The following is a 15,028-nucleotide window of genomic DNA, read 5'->3' on the forward strand; positions in this document are numbered from 1 at the left end:
TTGCGGCACAAATTTAGTTTTCTCAGATACATAATTTACGAGAAAATAAGATGGTTGTAAACAAACATGTAATATGTTCTTCCTCCCTTTTGTTCCTGAAACATGCTTGAGGTGATCAAATTCCTTCTCTAGGTGAACGAAACAAATAAATTTCTTTTCTATTCGTATGTATCCTTCCTAAGTAAATGCTGATTCTCTATCCAAAATTCTACTCCATTTCATTGGTATCTCAAAGGGTTAAGTGGATCACATATCTCGTTAATGTCGACTATGCCCCTACTACCTCTCGTCTTGCCCCTCGTTTTGATTTCACCCCCTTGTACTGAAGTAGTATCCAAACTGAATGCATGTTTTATTTCACTGTTTTGCTTTTAATGTTAATTAACCAAGAAGTTCTTGTCAAGTTGCCAGAATTTTAAAGAAATTTTGTTCTTGTTTTTGTTTCTGCCAAATCAAAAAAACACACGCACACAACCGACATCAGATTCCGATGGATGTGAACAATGCACCAAAGTTTTGGAAGAGTTGGAAAATATCGACGACGATTGTGACAAGCATGGCATTACATTTGTAAAGACCAAGGACTTTTCCGTGGCAGATGGTTATGGCGTGCACGATTACCCAGCCCTGGTATACTTTGAGGGTGGCATTCCCAATGTATTTGAAGGTAAGACAAGCCCGAGGCCAAAAAAAAAAGCTTCGACATCGTGGCTCTTACAAAAGGAAAAACGCAAACGCACTTTACCAAATTAATTTCAGGTGAACTTGGTGAAGAGGAAGAAGTTTTGCAATGGCTTATCACACAAAAGACCGAAGATCGCATTGAGCTGATAACCCGACAAATGTTGGAGACCATGGTGGAGGAAACTCAATATTTGGCTGTGTATTTCTGTAAGTAGCATGACTTTTTGTGAATTTTTTCATTATGTGCAAACAAACAAGAAACCATGGTTGGCTTTTATTTTTGTCGTAGAAAACCAAAATGTATCATAAAATACCATTTAATTTATTTTCCCCCATTTTTAAATCGAAAACGCACACACATACACCCACACTCACTTTAAAACTTTTTTGTTTGAACCACACTTTCCTACACCATCTGAATGCACACGCACCTTAGTACCACCCGATCGTAGTGATGGAAAAACTCCTGCTTATTGCCGCAGTTTTTGTTCTCCATTAAGCCAACGCGATAGCACCACAGCCACAATTGCCACCAGTCGTACCAATTCTACCGCCAACACCCAAAAACCTAAAAAATTCCTCACAAATTACATGTCGCGCAAAAGAAAACGTATCCAAAATCAAGGTATTCATAAAAACGCTGATACAATGGAAAATTAGCCCAAAATTAAATAACAGATCTCTTATTTGTGACTTTTTTTGTATTTTTTAATATGTAGTACACCCTTTCACTATCTTTATTCCCGCCCATCCCCAATTAACTTGACCTATAAAAAACTGTACAAAATGAATCCAAAAAATTCTAAAAAAAAAATAATCTAACATTCAATGTTGTTCGTATTAATCCTCCCTAATGTACAGATGTATTGTGTCCAAACTAAATAGAAAATAAAAAAAATTAATGGGCTTATTGTTAATGTGTGAGATATGAACACAGGAATTGTAATCGTATTTGCCTTATAGACTTTATACACTATTGGAAAATTAGTCTTTGAACTTTTGCATACATTGACTTTTTTAACAATTCGTTGCATGATTAATTTTCGCATCGATAAACATTTTTTGGAATGTTACAACCATGTTATTATATTTATGATACCAAACCCCTATTTCCATACAATTCTTGCAAAAAATCTTAACAAAGAGTATGTCTAATGTGAAAAGAAGAGAAAGACAAAAAACTAACGGTAAAATGTTCAAAATAATAGCGTCATGTAGGCAAAAAAATAAACATATCATATATGCAATGGTGAGCAATGAAGGGTCAATTGTATCAGAATTTCTAATTTCCTAATATACTTATCGATTTTTTGTAAAATTTTAGGATTGCCGACTTATCTTCTTTTACCATTATTATTAGGTATCCACTTGGGTGTCCAAAACCGAACCGGTTAATCGGTTAACCGGATTCCGTTACATGCCTAAACCGGATAGTGGACAAATCGGATAATCCGAAAACCAGTATTTGAACATCGGGTTCCTGCTAACTTAATGAAATATTTTTCTATGTACGTTGTGTGACTTCGAAAACTCGAACTTTCTTTAGAGACGTACAGAAGAAGTAAAACAGCTGGAATTTAGTTTATAAAGCAACGCCAGTTGAAATCTAGTTATAGTGTATTTGCAAAATATAAAATCGAAACTCGACTTTTAAAACATTTAGATTTACGTAGAAACCGAAAACCGTTTTTCAAAAAACACAACTTCCGACTTTCATGAGCTCGATCACCCCTTCCTCCATATGTTGGGACCTATAATACATGAAAACTTAAAAGTGGCATACGCAGTCCTCCTAGGTCTCCCTATCGTCGCAACAACTTCTTCAGTAGTTCTCTAGTCTTGTTTTAGTCCTCAATGTTATCCTCGTGCTTCCGATCGTTGTAGTCTTCCATATTGCTTTGTATATTTCGTCTGTTTTGTAACCTTTTGTTCTGTTCTAGAAAGTCCATAAAGGGTGATACGGTTAAAATTTGATCAAGGGAAAACGCGTGTAAATCGGTGAAATCGTTTATTTAAAAAATCAAATTAAATTTCTTTTTCAAGTTGAATTAGTATAAAATTCAGGAAAAATATTCAGTTAGGCTTTCGCTTTTCCAAATCCGAATTGCCGGGCCTCACGCTTGACATCTGCCATCAGATTTTGTACAGCCACCTTGTCCACCTTCTTCGCCGCAGAAAGCCAGTTTCCCTTGAACTGCTGCTCGTCCTTAGCAGTTTTTTTTTTGGTCTTCTTTAGGTTCCGCTTGACAATAGCCCAGTATTTCTCAATTGGACGGAGACCTGGCGTGTTGGGAGGGTTCTTGTCCTTGGGAACCACCTGCACGTTGTTGGCGGCGTACCACTCCATGGCCTTTTTACCGTAATGGCAAGATGCCAAATCCGGCCAAAACAGTGCGGAACAACCGTGTTTCTTCAGGAAAGGCAGCAGACGTTTATTCAAACACTCTTTCACGTAAATTTCTTGGTTGACAGTCCCGGAAGCTATGAAAATGCTGCTTTTCAAGCCACAGGTACAGATGGCTTGCCAAACCAGATATTTCTTTGCGAACTTTGACAGTTTTATGTGCTACCTTTCCCCTTCCTTTTGCCGTATAAAACTCCTGTCCCGGAAGCTGCTTGTAGTCGGCTTTGACGTAGGTTTCGTCGTCCATTACCACGCAGTCAAACTTCGTCAGCATCGTCGTGTACAGCCTCCGGGATCGCGCTTTGGCCGTCGTATTTTCTTTATCATCGCGATTTGGAGTCACTACCTTCTTGTAAGTCGATAGTCCGGCTCGTTTTTTGGCTCGATGCACGGTTGTAGACGATACACCCAGCTTATTTGCGGCATCTCGGAGAGAGAGGTTAGGGTTTCGCTTCAAACTACCGGCAACTCTCTTTGTCATCTCAGCGGCTTCCGGTTTTCGATTTCCCCCCGATCCAGACTTCCTGGCTGTCGACAAACGTTCCCCAAACACTTTAATTACATTTGTAACGGTTGATTTGGTAACTTTTAGCGATTTTGCCAGCTTTGCGTGCGAGTAGCTCAGATTTTCGCGATGCGCGAGCAAAATTTTGATACGCTGCTCTTCTTGCTTGGGCGGCATTTTGACAACTGAAGAGTGAATTCCAAAATCAAAATAGGAGCAACATTCTACACACACACACACCTTCACAATGAGGGGTGTTCAGGTTTTTTAAATGCAAAATTGAAAGAAATACGTCAAGTTTATATTGACCAAATTTTGACCGTATCACCCTTTAATCCTGAAACATCTTGTTCCCAACCGCTGTTTCCAGGTGAGGCCAAGATGGGCCATCCCTGCCCTCCTAGATTTCTTTAACCACACAACACGCCTTGCATTCACTATCATCCGCAGCTTCTTCAGAAGTTCTCTAGCCTTTTTCAAGTTGTTTTTGGCAGCCCTTAATGTTATCGGCGTGCTCTCGATCGTTTTACTCTTTCATTTCGTTTAACGTACCTCCAACGTTTCCGTTTCGTACCATTCTATTATTCTAGGAACTCTATAACTCTGACCGAACTTGTTACCAATCATTTTTCCAGGTAAGGTCAAGTTCTGGGTCATTCCTTTCCCCAATTGTGGAAGGCTTCTTCTTTAGTCTTTTTTATTTCTGTCTGTTTGGTACCCTTCTGTTATTCTAGAATTTCTATATTCCAGATTTCCAATCACTATATATGCAATTTCTGGACCATCCCTTCTCCCATTTAATGGGATCCACAACTCTTGTAACCTGAACACTGATGTACGGACTTCTCCAAAGACTCCTTAACCTCACAACATTCCTATATTCATCATCTTCTGCAGCTTTTTCGTTATTTTCCTATTTTTTTATTTAATTTCTGTCACCCCAAAATCTTCTCGTCGTCCTCCCAATCGTTATACTGGTCCACATAGTTCGAGTCTCCAACGCTTATACGTACGCCATATCTCGTGTGTCGTGTACTTAGACTTTGCGTTCTCTAAATATGTCTCTCTTTATCTCCTAACTCTTATACATATGTTGCAAATCTTTCCATATTCTGAGAAGTTCTTGTTCAAACTTTTGCATTCAAACACGGTTCGCGATTGCACCATAAAGTCTGTTATTGTTTTTATTGAACTTCTAATGTTCGCCGAAATTGAATCTTTGTGAATGTCCTCTAGTCCAGTCCTTTCCTGCATCTTCGATTCATCGGTGTAATAATTATCACTCTTTGGAGGGGTAACAAGCTCCCACAACCATCTTTCTGACATGTAGTCACAGTTACTTCGTGGCCGGAATGTTAACCGGAATTTAATCTCTGTATACATCCACTATGGCTAGTCTTGTCCTTTCCTACAGTTCTTTCCTGCATCTTCGGTCCATCGGTGTAACAGTGATCACTTTTTGGTGAGGTAACAAGCTCCGTTTTATCGACATGTGGTCATGGTTATAAAGATGATGACCACGCCATGTCTAATGGACTTGCTTTCTTTTAGTACTGGATAGCCAAGCCGTGATGGACTAAAAGAATTTACCGCATTCCCTCATCCTGAACATGAACCACACTGGACACAATTAAGGGCTTAATTAGTAAAACTGTTGTTATTGAACAAGTTAATCGCAATATATGGCTATTGTAAATCGAGCAAACTTCCCTTTATTCAACGAGAAATTTGGATTGAGGAGATAGCAACAGTTGGCCCAATAAATTAAATTATTAAAAAATGTCTATGTGAGGTCTATATAGAAACCTTCTCATTGCGTGTATGAAAGATTCGTATGTTAGTCGACGAATATTGATATCAAGCGTAGGGACCTAAATACAAATTATTAAAAATATAAAGCACATAAAATCGAACTAAAAATTATTAAGACTGTGCTATGACCATTTGCGGAATTAGATAGGAAAATTCACTGTCGTGTTACTGGACGCTCCCAATCTGTTTTCTAAATATTTAAAGATCCAAAAGAATAGCCTCCAACAAATTTATTTACTCACACATTAGCAGTCAGTCCCAATCTTCATTATGATTTAAGAAATTTTAAAGATCGGGTTTGCATTTATTTAGTTTGGAAACGAATACCTTCATTTTTGGCGTTTTCTGGAAATTCACCTCTACTAATTTTCAGAACAATGAAGCAAATAAAACCACTACTACCCCTAAAGATAACACCGATTAATCATCTTCATACATAATTATCATCGCAAAGCAAACTCAATAATCTTTTGGCACTTGGAAAATTTCAGATAAAATAAATTGCAACATTTGTGATCAAATATTGGAGGGTTTGGAATTGATTGACGATGAATGTGATGTTTTTGGTATTCACATGGTCAAAATTCAAGATCCACAATTGGCCAAACGTTATTCTATTAAAACATTCCCCGCCTTGGTATACTTCAGGTAAAGCTAACAAAACATTTTTGATAAAAAATAAAAAAAAAAACAAATTAAATCGCCAAATTTGAAATTGATACATAGTAAATAAAAATAAATATTTAATTAATTAATAAATTAATTTGATTATTTAAACTAATATTTTTCCATAGAAATGGAAATCCTTTACTCTTCGAGGGTGATTTACAAAATGAACAATCGGTCTTGGAATGGCTAATTGACGATGACAATCGTGAATTGGCCGATGAAATTGAGGAGGTAAATGAGCGTATGTTGGAACGTCTTATGGCTGAATCCACATTATTGGTGGTATTCTTTTGTAAGTTTACATCATATATAATAATTGAATATTTAATAATTTCAATTTACTTTCGAAGATGACGAAGACTGTGCTGAATGTGAAGAAATTTTGGAAGAATTGGAAGAGATCGATGGTGAAGCTGATATGTTTGGTATTGATTTTGTAAAGATTGCCAGTCCTGAAGCTGCCAAAACCTATGATGTTGTTAATATACCATCATTGGTATACTTTAGGTATTCACAAAACGATATCATATTGTAATTGACACGAAATGTTGTATTCATTTATATTTTCTTCTTTTTCTAGAAAACAAGTTCCTGTTTTATACGATGGTGATTTACATCAACACGACAAAATTATCACTTGGCTAACATCACAAGATGTCTTCGAGATCAAGAATGAAATTGAAGAAGTTAATCGCAAAATGTTGGATAAATTATTGGAAGAGAACGAATTCATCACAGTATTCTTTTGTAAGTCAATTTTTAATCAAACCTTTAATTTCAGCAAAAAAAAAATAAGCAACTAAGGTTGCAGTCAGGAAGATGTTAAAAAAACCAAAAATTTTGTCTTGGGGCTTGATATTTGGCACCTATAAAAATAACTTAGAGGTGCAATATATCCGATTTCGTCCTCTCGGAACTGCAGGCCCTAAGTTTGGTGGTTAAACTTCACGGATAATTAGCTGCATTTAACTCTTTAATTATTGAGCGGTCTAAGTCTCTATATACGAAACTCAAGTCGAAGTCTGATTAACTACAGACTGTGCTCTCAATATTCGAATTGTTAACGAAAATCTCTGTGTTTGAAATTCAGCATAAAATCCGGCTGTCCAAAGTCTTACTGGTTAACATGTAGGTCAAACCTCAGTGTTAGAACTTCAGATCGAATTCTTAGTTTCTAACCTTCACACCCAAACTTCGGTGGTTAAATTTCAGGAAGAAGTATCCGTAAACTCAATATTTTTAGAGCTGAAAAAAAATATCATTACGGTTCGGACTACAGTCTAAAGTATCAGGGGTTATCCAGTCCAAAGATATGTCTCAATAGTTGACCTGCAAATCAATGTCTCAGTGGTTAAACTGAAGACCATAATCATAATGTTACAACTATAGACCGAAGCTTTAGTGATAGAACTTCAGAGTAAAGCCTGCAGACAGAAGTCTTAGTGTTTGGGAGCCACCGTGGTGCAATGGTTATCATGCCCGCCTTGCATACACAAGGCCGTGGGTTCGATTCCTGCTTCGACCGAACACTAAAAAGTTTTTCAGCGGTGGATTATCCCACCTCAGTAATGCTGGCGAAATTTCTGAGTATTTCAAAGTTTCTCTAAGTGGTTTCAATACAATGTGGAACCCCGTTCGGACTCGGCTATAAAAAGGTGGTTCCTTGTCATTGAGCTTAACATGGAATCGAGCAGCACTCAGTGATATGATAGAAGTTCACCAATGTGGTATCACAATGGACTGAATAGTCTAAGTGAGCCTGATACATCAGGCTGCCACCTAACCTTCAAAGCGAAATCTACGTATTTTTGAGCTGCAAACTTTATTGTCTCAATTCTCCTTATAGGAAGTTCAGGAGAAGACCTAAATGTTTGATCTGCAGAATTAAAATAATTACACTCCGCATAGCAAACTAACTTACTACGATTCCATACCAAAATTGTACACATAACTGCATGCAAAAAGGATCCTCAAACTCGATTATCCTTTGTCGCATCTATCATGAGATAACCGTAAATATTTTCTGGTCTCCGATCGTCACCCTTTCCTGCATTTAGTTTTAAATAGACCTAACGAAGGAATGTGATCAGCTCAAACATGTTTAAAGAACAAAATGTTATTTTTGAATGGGAAAAATGTGATATGTTTGTCGCAACCATATTATTTTCTCTGAAATTCAACATCAACATTTTACTCTGAAACATGTTTGAGTTCATCATATTCCTTCTCTACGTGTAGAGAAGTTGTATCGTACGATTAGGGATGGCATGTAGGCTTATCGACCAATCACTATGGCGGATTATTTACGAATATGAAATTTCCATTAAATGTCTATATTTTATTCTCACATTTACTAATAAGTATTTTTTTATTGCTTTTTTATTATAGATGAACACAATCAACAAGAATCAATAGCGGCTTTGGAAAAATTAGAAAATATTGATAGTGAAACGGATAATTTGGATATAACATTTGTGAAAATGGCCGATTCTCGATATGCCAAGAAATGGGGTGTAACCAAACTGCCAGCAATGGTTTACTTCCGAAGAAGATTCCCAAGCATTTACAGAGGTTTGTTCAGACCCATACAATTTACTAAATTTCTATTAATTCAAAATATAAAACTAGGTGATCTATTATCCGAGGACGAAGTGCTAGAGTGGTTGCGTAAAAATCGTTTCCGCCAACCCGAATTGAATATCTTCATGTATGCCCTGATAGCCTTGGCTGTGGCCTTTGTCCTATACACCGCCTTTTTACTGCAATGTTTTAAGCCAGCTCCACCACCGCCACCACAACATCCCAAACAATCGTGATATGTTTCCATAACCAAGAAAACTCTCGATCCATCAACCGATTGATCGCTACGCTGCAATGCGAGGGATGGGAGAATTCTGTTTGCAAATTTTTTGGTTTTGGATTTGATTTTTGCCACACACACACACAACTACAAGAGTGACAATATTTTCTAGCCAAATTATTAATTAATTTAATTAGTTTTTTTTGTAAACAATCAAATGAATTTTATTATGTGTAAATTCATTTGTTTGCAAACTCACTCGCTACTATGATGACATTACACTAAATAATTTATTGTACTTATGTATTATTTCTCTTATGTATGGATAATGATGATGACGAAGACGATAATCATTTAATTTCATTGTTTTTTTATATATAATTTCAAAATTTGTTTTCATTTTGCATTAAATTTTCATTATAATGTCCACCAGAGAAAAAGAGAAACCAAGAGCATCGATAAAAGAGATCTACTTTAGGACTTTGAGAGCCAAAGAGAGAACAACTAACTTGAACGAAAAATAAAAATTTAAACGAACGAATCTCACCACTGTTAACACACTCCTTCTCTCCTCTCTCTCTCTCTCTCGCACACACACATCCGAACTCCGTTTGCAAAACACAAATCTTGCTAATATTTTATATAAATTCTAAGAATTTTCATTAAAGCCCTGTAAGCACCTTTAGCGAAAATTTCGTTTGTATGTCGATAAGGCAGTGCATGTTATTGGAGAAAAGTGTAAACGTTCAATTTCTGTTCTGTACTATTTCGCTAGAGTTTTATTCCGGGCTTCACGATGTTTAACGCTCTCCAGCTTTTAAGTTCTAAAGTAGAGCTCTTTTCTGGGGGGCTGTGTGTTTTCCATTAAAAATTGATGTGATGTTCCATTCATTTGCTCCATTGATTCATGCAATTCACGCATAAATTCACTTAAATGTTTTCGAAGTCAAACTAGGCGAAAAGTTAAATCTACCACCACCTCAATAACAACAACAACAACAAAATGATATAAATGACAACAAACATAAATGTATTAAAATAAACCAAATCATTGGATTCTATTCGCTGTACTCTGAAAACAAACAAACAAACAAACAATGATAGAAAGAAACAAGAGTAATTGTAAAAGTAAAAAAACAACAACAACAACGATTTAGATATTTCGATATAAAATAAATAACAATAACAACAACAACAATACACATTTATCTGATACCATTACAATGACTATGTGTTTGAGATTTGAGGGCGTTGAATGATAATTTCTTCTTTGATATCCTGTGACTGCAAACATTTGTGGAACTATGTCCAACAAGACCGACCACCTTTGTGGCAAGCGAAAAAGAAACGAAAAGTCATCTATCAAAGGTGTTCTTACATCGATTAAACTTAAATCCTTAAGGTATGGCTAACATTACACTCAAAGAAAAAATATGTATATAAAAAAAAGTAAGAAAGAGCCTAGCTAGGGTGGAGTTTGAGTGATATTCGGCAAGATTTGTTCTAGACATATGGTACGTATCAGATAGAGGTCTGCATCGAATAACTTTTCACTACATGTATGCAATTCGCTGTCGAATATAGTACATACACTGTCTTTCTCTCAGAGCGCAAGTAGTGAAGTGAAGAGAACACTTATTGTCAAATACCACCAAGTACTTATCCGAAAAAATATGTGTTCCGAAAAAAAGGAACAATAAAAATGCAAGTACTTGAGAAAAAGTACAACATGGATTCTCTTCACTTCACGTGGTACCACAAGTATTTCTCAGTTATGTGCGAAGCAAAACTTTCCATTATTATTAATCATTGATATGTATGTATGTCACATATTTCATATATTTATGTATGCCGTTCTTTATAACAAACCGAAAACATATATTATGGAGAGTAACTGTTTTTTTGTATTTCTGAAACTGCACGTGGTACATGGAGTACTCTATGAAGTTTTGTTCTCGCAACATACTCGACGTGAACACTCTGAGTACACTTCAATAAGAGGGAAAGGGGAATATGTGTTTGTTGGTAGTGAAGACATCAGAGTAGCAACAAGAAGTTACTCGTGGCTTTTGGTGTTCCTCAAAATGTGTACCAATTGTTTTGCGCAACATACTCGCAACATACTCGACGTGAACACTCTGAGTACACTTCAATAAGAGGGAAAGGGGAATATGTGTTTGTTGGTAGTGAAGACATCAGAGTAGCAACAAGAAGTTACTCGTGGCTTTTGGTGTTCCTCAAAATGTGTACCAATTGTTTTGCGACTCTCTCAAATAGATGTACTTATGTAGCAAGTACACGTGTACTCTTCATTTACAAATGGAATTGTGCAGACCTCTAGTATCAGAGAATGAAAAGGAGTACTGATGAGAGAGTATATCGCAATACTTACTCATATTCGGATAAACGTTGAACGGAATCGTTATATAAATTACATAAATGGTTAAAAAATATTAAATTTCGTACGATTTCGCTCTGAAAAGCCGGTATGCATCTCTAAAGAAATTACCGTTACGCATAAGAAATTCATTGGTATTTTTGCTACCGAAAGTTTCGTGAGATATTGTTATCGACTGTTTACTTTTTGCTCCCATAAGAAATGTATGGCAAAACAGTATTAATTCAATGCAAGTGGAATTTTCGTAAGAGCTGCATACCGGGCTTTACGAAAGACACAAAAGCAACAGGTCTCGCAAGAAAACTCAATCTACCATGTATAAGACAGCCTATTAAAATTAAAAATGCTCAGAACTTAGTACGCTAATATTCTGGACGCATGTGAAGTACCTAAAAGATTAACTTGTGCCAAATTTGAAGGCGATTGGCAAATAAGGTAACTTGTGAAGTATGCCTGTGATAAAAAATAGGGTGTTTTGGCTGTTACTGCGAGTTCCACGGCATGAACAACCTAAATTAGGTTAGGTTAGGTTAAAGTGGTAGCCCGACTAAGTTTCAGGCTAACTTAGACTATTCAGTCCATTGTGATACCACATTAACTAAAAGTACCTACTACATATGGGCACTTCTAGTTTGAACCGCTGAACCTTCTCGATTATTTTCTTCTGTTGAACCAACCAGATTGTTCCAAACACATTAGCAGATTGCTTAAGTTAACGTTATCCAGGTCCGCCAGTAATCTAAAGCTATATGCCCCTAAAATTTGCAAGAGGTGTTTTAAATTGATTCCTTTCCCTTCGCATCATGACAGCTCATACATTAGTCATTAAACTTCGCGCCAATAGTTTTTGCAAAATCGCCTATCAGTCAGCGACCCGTTATAGCAGATATCAGGAGTGATATCTGACGTCTTGAGAACACTAGCATATCTAGTGTGCGGTTTAAGTTTAAATGGGGCCATATTTGCTTGGTGTCGTTACAACCCTCCTATCGAACATTTGCCATCATAACAGCCTTTTCACGCAGTAAGAGCTTGTAGGTAGCCAGAGGCATACCAACAGATTCTAGTTCCCCAGGAATATGTAAGGTAGTCCCTAGTCTTGCAAACTCATCCGCTTCGCAATTCCCCGGTATGTTTTTATGGCCAGGCACCCATATTAGGTGAATATTGTGCTGCTCAGCCATCTCATTGGGAGATTTGCGGCAGTCGATGACCGTTTTCGAGTTAGAGAACACAGAGTCCAAGCATTTTATTGCAGGTTGATTGTCTGAGTATATATTAATGCTAACATTTTATGGAACATTACTTCTCAGCCAATTCGCCACCTCTCTTATTGCTAATATTTCAGCCTGAAAAACATTACAGTGATTAGGTAATCCATTCGCTATTCGCAGTTCCAGATCTTTAAAATATACTCCGAAACCCACTTGTCCATCCAATTTGGAGCCATCAGTGTAGAAATCTACACCCAGAAAAAAGTGCCTTCGAAACTAAAGGAAAAAATTTTCATCAATATAGTTTATCCATTTTATTTCCATTAAGGTAAATTTTTGTGAAAAATAATAAAATTTACTCGTTTCAGTAAAAAAATCCTAAACTGTAAGCAGTTAGGATTAGTTCATTAACTAGAATAAGGCATGGAATTTTACTCATACTATTTTCTTCGCTGGGTATAAGAATTTACTACTGAAAAAGAAAATTTTATTCACCGATAACAAAGCATTCGTAAAAATAAACAAAAACCGAACTAAAACCAAGTTTCCTCAAAATTAGTAAAATTTCTTATAAAATGATAATTGCTACTTCCTTTATAATAGAAAGTTTTTCATACATACGAACAACACTTGGCATAGAAAAATATTTTAGTTCATTCGTACTAAGAAGTATGCAATCCTTTCAAAACTTAAGGAAACACACTTGTTAGAATATAAGAAATTTTCCTACATTTCTATTGTCTACCTGTAATCGATACCTGTCATCGTAATCGATGTGTTTGCGCGTGGGTGTAATCGATATATTTGCGCGTCGGTTGTTTTTTAGTTGGAATCGCGTTGTTTTGGTATGCGGAGAGATTGTTAAAAAATAATATGGTAAAATAATATAATAAATAACAAATAAAATATATAAAATATTTGTTATTTTAAATTAGTGAGAAAAATTTTCGTTTTTTTAAATAAATCTATCAATGTTCGTGATAGTGTATAAAGAAAGAAAACACCAGCAGAATAACAACCCTTTCATTTGACTTCATTTTGGAATCTTCAATTCAGGTAATATTCAGTGACGCTAACCTTTTGCAACAAAAATGTTTTATGATTTTTTATATTTGTAGGTATTGAAATTGTAAAAGGAGGACAAAATCGTTAGGCAGCAACTTATTAAAAGTGAAAAGTACAAGAAGAAGAAAAAGTGTGTTTTACAGTTGATAATATCACACGGAAATTGGAAATAGTGGAATAATAAATTAATATTTCAAAGAGATTCGATGCTGTTGATTCTTAATAAATATATTCAATATATTAATAAAACATGTCTTTTATTGAAGATAACATTGCTTATAGAAATAAATAAAATTGTATTTAAAAACGAAGGTAAGCAGTTCTAATTATGAAGTAAAAGTTTTACCACAAATGTGTAAGATTTGTCGAAATGAATGAAAAAATTTCAATAAAATCATTCCATATATGAATTCAAATTAGTTAAATTTTTTCATTCTGTAGTATAGTGGTATATAAATATAGGAAAATGTTAACTAATATATGGAATGCATTATTCCTAATTTCTACGAAAATCACATCGTTCAAACAAATAAAAATGTCTTTGGCGCTATACGAAGTTCAACTTTCTTCACAATGAGTTCATTTTAACTTAAAGAAGGGGTCACTTTTTTCTGGGTGTATATATCGTTTATTCCCCGGGGTCTGTGTGCACCACGCCTCACTGTTGGGAATTAGAGTTTCAAACTTTTTGTCGAAAAGTGGTTTCGCCAGAGTGTAATCCACTACGTTAGGCACATCTGGCATTGTTTTGAGAACCGAACTGTGGCCGTACCTTTTTTCCGACCACAGCGATAGCTCGCGCAACCGCACAGCCGTTGTTGCAGCTGACTGTTTGGCCAAAATGTCTAAAGGCAATAGATGTAGCTGATGTTACTGATGTTACTGAATGCGCCTGAGATACACAACCACGCCATACGCTGAACTTTGTCTAAACTTGTCGGCTTCTGAAGTGCCGGCCAACAGACTACAACACCATATAGCATTATAGGTCTAACCTAGGGAGTGCTGCTTTGCCAGCATGTAGTTCTCATAGGGAGTGTCTAACAGCCTGTTTCTGTATGTCGAACGAGCTCTATCGATCGACTGAAATGGAAACAAACAGCCGAATTTATAACCAAAAATCAGCTGTTTGTGTGCATTTCAGTCTATCGATAGCGCTCGTTCGATATACAGAAACAGGCTGTTATTCTCGACATTGAGATTATCTACAAGCTTACACCTTGCCTGACGTGCCTCTTGATCTGTTTATTCTTGGTGAACTATTCTCGCTTTTTCTGAATATTTCGCCATTGACCGAGCAACGGACCTATTCTGAATATTTCACTATTGGTCGACCAACTGACCCCCAAGCATGGAAGTGTCTCGAAGAACTTATTCCAACTTCTCGAAAGTAAACCCGAAAATTTTGTAGCATGTTATTTTCGGTACTGTGACACTATTGACTGTGATACTTGTCGGCTTGTCAGTGCTAAATAAA

At 36.2% G+C, this 15,028-nt stretch overlaps 1 protein-coding gene across 6 annotated transcripts in view; it reads left to right on the forward strand.

Annotated features, from left to right (window-relative positions):
- Positions 1-10,098, forward strand: part of hlk (hulk) — a 128,016-nt gene extending 117,918 nt beyond the window's left edge. For all 6 annotated transcript variants that reach the window (XM_075311129.1, XM_075311128.1, XM_075311131.1 and 3 more), the window contains 8 exons: positions 485-667; positions 760-891; positions 5,897-6,053; positions 6,200-6,366; positions 6,425-6,581; positions 6,655-6,821; positions 8,463-8,645; positions 8,703-10,098. In XM_075311129.1, coding sequence (XP_075167244.1) covers positions 485-667; positions 760-891; positions 5,897-6,053; positions 6,200-6,366; positions 6,425-6,581; positions 6,655-6,821; positions 8,463-8,645; positions 8,703-8,890 — 1,334 coding nt within the window. In that variant the 3' untranslated portion in view covers positions 8,891-10,098. The remainder of the gene's footprint in view (positions 1-484; positions 668-759; positions 892-5,896; positions 6,054-6,199; positions 6,367-6,424; positions 6,582-6,654; positions 6,822-8,462; positions 8,646-8,702) is intronic.
- The last annotated feature ends 4,930 nt before the right edge of the window (positions 10,099-15,028 follow it).

This window comes from Haematobia irritans, chromosome 5 (genome assembly GCF_050003625.1).
Source record: "Haematobia irritans isolate KBUSLIRL chromosome 5, ASM5000362v1, whole genome shotgun sequence".
Classification (NCBI taxonomy): Eukaryota; Metazoa; Arthropoda; class Insecta; order Diptera; family Muscidae; genus Haematobia; species Haematobia irritans.